The 4,314-nt window shown below is 31.9% G+C and overlaps 1 protein-coding gene across 1 annotated transcript; it reads left to right on the forward strand.

The window, feature by feature from the left end:
• Nucleotides 1-436: 436 nt before the first annotated feature.
• On the forward strand, nt 437-1,421 carry LOC144546712 (phosphatidylinositol 4-phosphate 5-kinase MSS4-like protein). Its single transcript, XM_078295259.1, has one exon. It carries the CDS (start codon nt 752-754, stop codon nt 1,265-1,267), a length of 516 nt encoding a protein of 171 aa, XP_078151385.1. The 5' UTR covers nt 437-751; the 3' UTR covers nt 1,268-1,421.
• The last annotated feature ends 2,893 nt before the right edge of the window (nt 1,422-4,314 follow it).

Raw genomic sequence — 4,314 nt, forward strand, 5'->3', positions numbered from 1 at the left:
ACTAGTATTCAGCTTTGACATTTTATTTCTACAAAGAAAAATAAAAATTGAGAGAAACAGAGGGTTTCAAGTTTGAGCATAGTAGCAAAACATCTCTCTCTAGTATCTACAGCCATAACAACATTATTGGCATGCACACTATATAAAGTGCTTTCGGACTGTTTAAAAATAGTGCAAAAAAATATTTTAATAAATGTGTGAGAATATTTTGAGAAGTGTATTAATTCAAATAATGTGATAATTAAAGTACTTATAATTAATACAATTACTGTTTGAATTATGTAATTATCATTAAATTACTAATACAATATTTTTATAAATATAAATTACAAAATAACATTAATACAACGCTATCCTGCTTTAAAATGAAAATGGTTATATTTATAAAACAGGGCTATATATTTTCATGTTATTAATAATTAATATTCTCTACATATATGAGACTACAAGGGCATGCCACGGAATGAAACCACAAGCAAAGTACAAGCTTGGGATTGCACTTTGCAATCATTCAATCCAAGGAGAGCTTCCACCAATGCACACTATTTTATCCATCTCTCTCATCCCACCACTCCACTTAGCAAATCAGCACCAGACTGAGAGAATTAAAAGAGAGAGAAACAACTTACCCTGATTGCCCCTAACTCCTACCCCATAGCACAAGACCTAATTTAGTACTACATGAAAGATTAAAAAGAAGAAGCTCCAAGCTGCAAGCTCCAATAATTAGGAAAGAGAGAGATATTAATTGATGGAGACAATAAGGTGTTGCATAGCTTGTATCCTTCCTTGTGGCGCGTTAGACGTCATCCGAATCGTACATGCTAACGGTCGTGTCGAGGAGATCTGTGGAAGTATAAGCGCCGGCGAAATCATGCGTGCATACCCGAAACATGTCGTTCGAAAACCGCCATCCGCTTGTGCCGTTGACGGTGGCAGCTGCATACAAAGGTCTTCAATACTGCCACCATCGGCCGAGTTACAAAGAGGAAAGATCTATTTTCTCGTGCCGGTATCCACTGCCGCTCCTGTGAAATCTCAGGGGCGGTCGGGGAATAGTAACGGCACGAGAAGGAGGAGAAAAAAGAAAGAAGGAGATAATTGTGGTAATTCGGTTGCGTCCGACAATGCGAGATTGCTTGATAATGAGAGGTACTTGTCAGAGATATTGACGGAGAATAAGGCGTCGACACATAGAGATAGACGGCGAGGCCGTGTGGGAGTGTGGCGGCCGCATCTAGAAAGCATCACAGAGGATGATTTCTGAACATGTGGTTCTTTCTCTCTTTTTTTTCTTTTTTTTTTTAATTTTCTTCTTCCCTTAACCTTTTTTATTGTGACTTCTTTTTACTTGTTTTTCTTTTCCTTTTTGGGTGAAGAATGAGAATCTTCTTTAGCAACTTTACAAGATGATGCCTTTTTATTTGCCACTGCTTTGCTTTTTAGTTTATTTTTCTATTATATTTGTTAATGGTAGATATGACATTATCAAGTATATGAATATGAGTGTATCCATATGGCTACACTACTAAACAATGTCCATGGAGATAACATGTCTTTTTTTTATTGATGGCATTTTCCTATAACTTTGTTCCTGTTGATAGCTAAAATTAACCAAACAAGTGAACCCAAAAAAAAAAAAAATTCACCAAACAACAGAAGAAATTGTCATAGAAGAACTTGAAATAGAACCATATATGCTTAGGTTAGTTATGTCTTGCATTTGAAAGTTCAATGTAAAGTTATACAACAATAGGTGATTTCTAGGAAATTAATTTAACAGCATTCATGTGCAAATGTAACAGAGGTTCAGAAAAGGTGGGGGATACAAATTGGGGAGTGGGTTCAACCGGATTATTGAATGATTAGATATAGGGAATGTTCATTTTCTCTGTTCTTTTGCAATTATTGCATAAGAATACAATTTTATACAAGAAGTAACTAATAGAAACTTCTTCTTTTTTTCTTATTTATGGTCAAAAGAATTTTGAACATGTGACTTGTTAATTCCATAATTTCATCACTAAAATGAATGATTATTAGTTTAAACAAAAGTTTTGTAACTACTATTTTTTTCTTGAAGTAGAAGTAGGTAGAGGAAAGCCTACCTTAATATTTTATTAGATAAATAAAAGGAGATTACTAAAAAGATAAAGTAGGTGAGAAAATAAGGAATGTAATAGTGGTAACTGTCCAATAAATAATTTAGTGGCGTAAAAGGTCATTTTCTAGATTTTTATATTTCTGTTGCAATACTATGATCATTAATTACACATTTCAATACTATGTAAACTGATTTCATATTTTTCAACAATTATACTTCTGAGCAAAAATTGGAATTAGGTTAGAGTATATTGTTTTTAAGACAACACATACAAGATCCACATATTATTATTATTATTATTATTTTCTTTAAATAGATTTTTTTTTTTATTCACTCTCGTTTTGTATTGGAAAACAAATAAATTATTGAGTGCATAATAATATACTAAAAAGCAAGACCTAAATTATTGGTATGAAATATAAGTGACAGAGATCAAATCACTAGCTCCTTTTTTTTTTTTTTCATTTTAACCATTAGCTCTTCACATCCACCATTAATTATAAATGTTGTACAAATTCAAGAGTAGTATTTGATTTGATTTTGCAGTAGTAACATACCAGAGGATATGAACTAAGAGGGAGAATGAACTTGGGCCCACTTTCTTTCAGTGAATGATCAGTATCTTAAAGTGATATAGTATATGTTAATGAATGGATCAATCATTGCTCCAGCTCGTGGGACCCTTCTTCCACTGATAGTTTCACCTTTTATGTATAAATAAAATTAAATAAATATAAAAAAACACAGTAAAAGTAAAAGTACCAGAGTTTATAAAGTCTCTTATCCAATTGATGTCAAGTTGTCAACTGATCTAACCCTACAAGACAGTAAAAGAAACCATGCTGGTGGGGTTCAGTCAAATCTAAATTTTATGAACTTGCTAATCATGCAAATATGCATACATTTGTATTTTAAATAGCTAGGTAGCTCTACACTTTCATAAACTGCTTAACCTAAAAGAAATATGCATGAGCATAAAAGCTTAAAAACCTTTTTCAGACTTATTCACTGATTAACACACTGTTAAATGTTAATTAGTCAGTCAAATATGTGCAAACATAACCTTGCATAGTATAAGAAATTGATTATTTCTGGTGTTAACTCCACCCACACACATGCCATATTTGGGTCTCGAGTTAGAGGTTTGTCAAACAAGAAGTAAATCGAGAATAAGATGAAATAAAGGTGAAATTAAATTATCTCTTCAGACATATTAACGTGTTTGTGTAATCTTCAGACAAATTAATTTATTAATTACATACTTAGACTCAAAGACGGACCCAGTCTAGTCTAGGGGGGTCAACTACCACTACTAGAATCGTAACTTATAGCAATGGGAGCACCTGTTTGTTGCAAGGTAGAGACAGTCCTTGCAACAGAAATGATGTTTGACCAGGACTCGAACTTGTTGCAAGGGTAGTCCCATGCAACATCTATCGCATGCAAATGTATGATATGCAACCATGCAACTGTTTTATACCTCTCCTTGCAACTACATTTTGAATGTAAGATATTATAATTTATTGGAGGTCCATGCAACAGCTCAAAATCATTGCCTTGCAACTAAACCACATGGAAGATACTGTATGGGAGGGAATTAAATTGGAGAGGATGCGCAGAGAGACAGAGAGGAGAAGCTGCGAACTTTCCAGAGAAGGAACACGGGAAAATAAAAGATGAAAAAGCCGGAGTTGACAAGTGGGACCCAGTTGCCATAGAGACATCTTTAATATATAATATTGATGATCATTAAATGGAGGTATCCATTGTAATCATGACAGCACATTTTTTTATCGGACGGCTCAGATTTATATATGTGAAAATTAATTAATGTATGCATTGCAAATAATATGAAAAAACTTAAAAAAAAATTCAATTTTTTTACAATTATAACTTGTATTTTAGAAAAATAATTTAGTAAAGTATTCACAGTTAAATTTGTAAATTATATATTTTTTTCATTTATATATTGAAGATAATTAAATGAATGACAACAAAATGAAAATTTATTGTAAAATAAGTTAAGTTGAGTGGCCTTTTATAAGGTCAAATTGTTAAAGTCAGAATAAAATTAAAAGTTAACAAAATAAATTTTATGATTTGCATTTGTATTTCGATAAAACATATACAACAAATAATATAAAAACAATTAAAAAAAATTCAATTTTTTAACGGTTTATATGACCAATAAATCATAGTTATAATTATAT

The sequence above is a fragment of the Carex rostrata genome, chromosome 30, assembly GCF_964058835.1.
Source record: "Carex rostrata chromosome 30, lpCarRost1.2, whole genome shotgun sequence".
Lineage (NCBI taxonomy): Eukaryota > Viridiplantae > Streptophyta > Magnoliopsida > Poales > Cyperaceae > Carex > Carex rostrata.

Bases quoted from the DNA above. Each gene is read 5' to 3' on its own strand.
- LOC144546712 (XM_078295259.1), top strand. From the start codon at position 752: ATGGAGACAATAAGGTGTTGCATAGCTTGTATCCTTCCTTGTGGCGCG.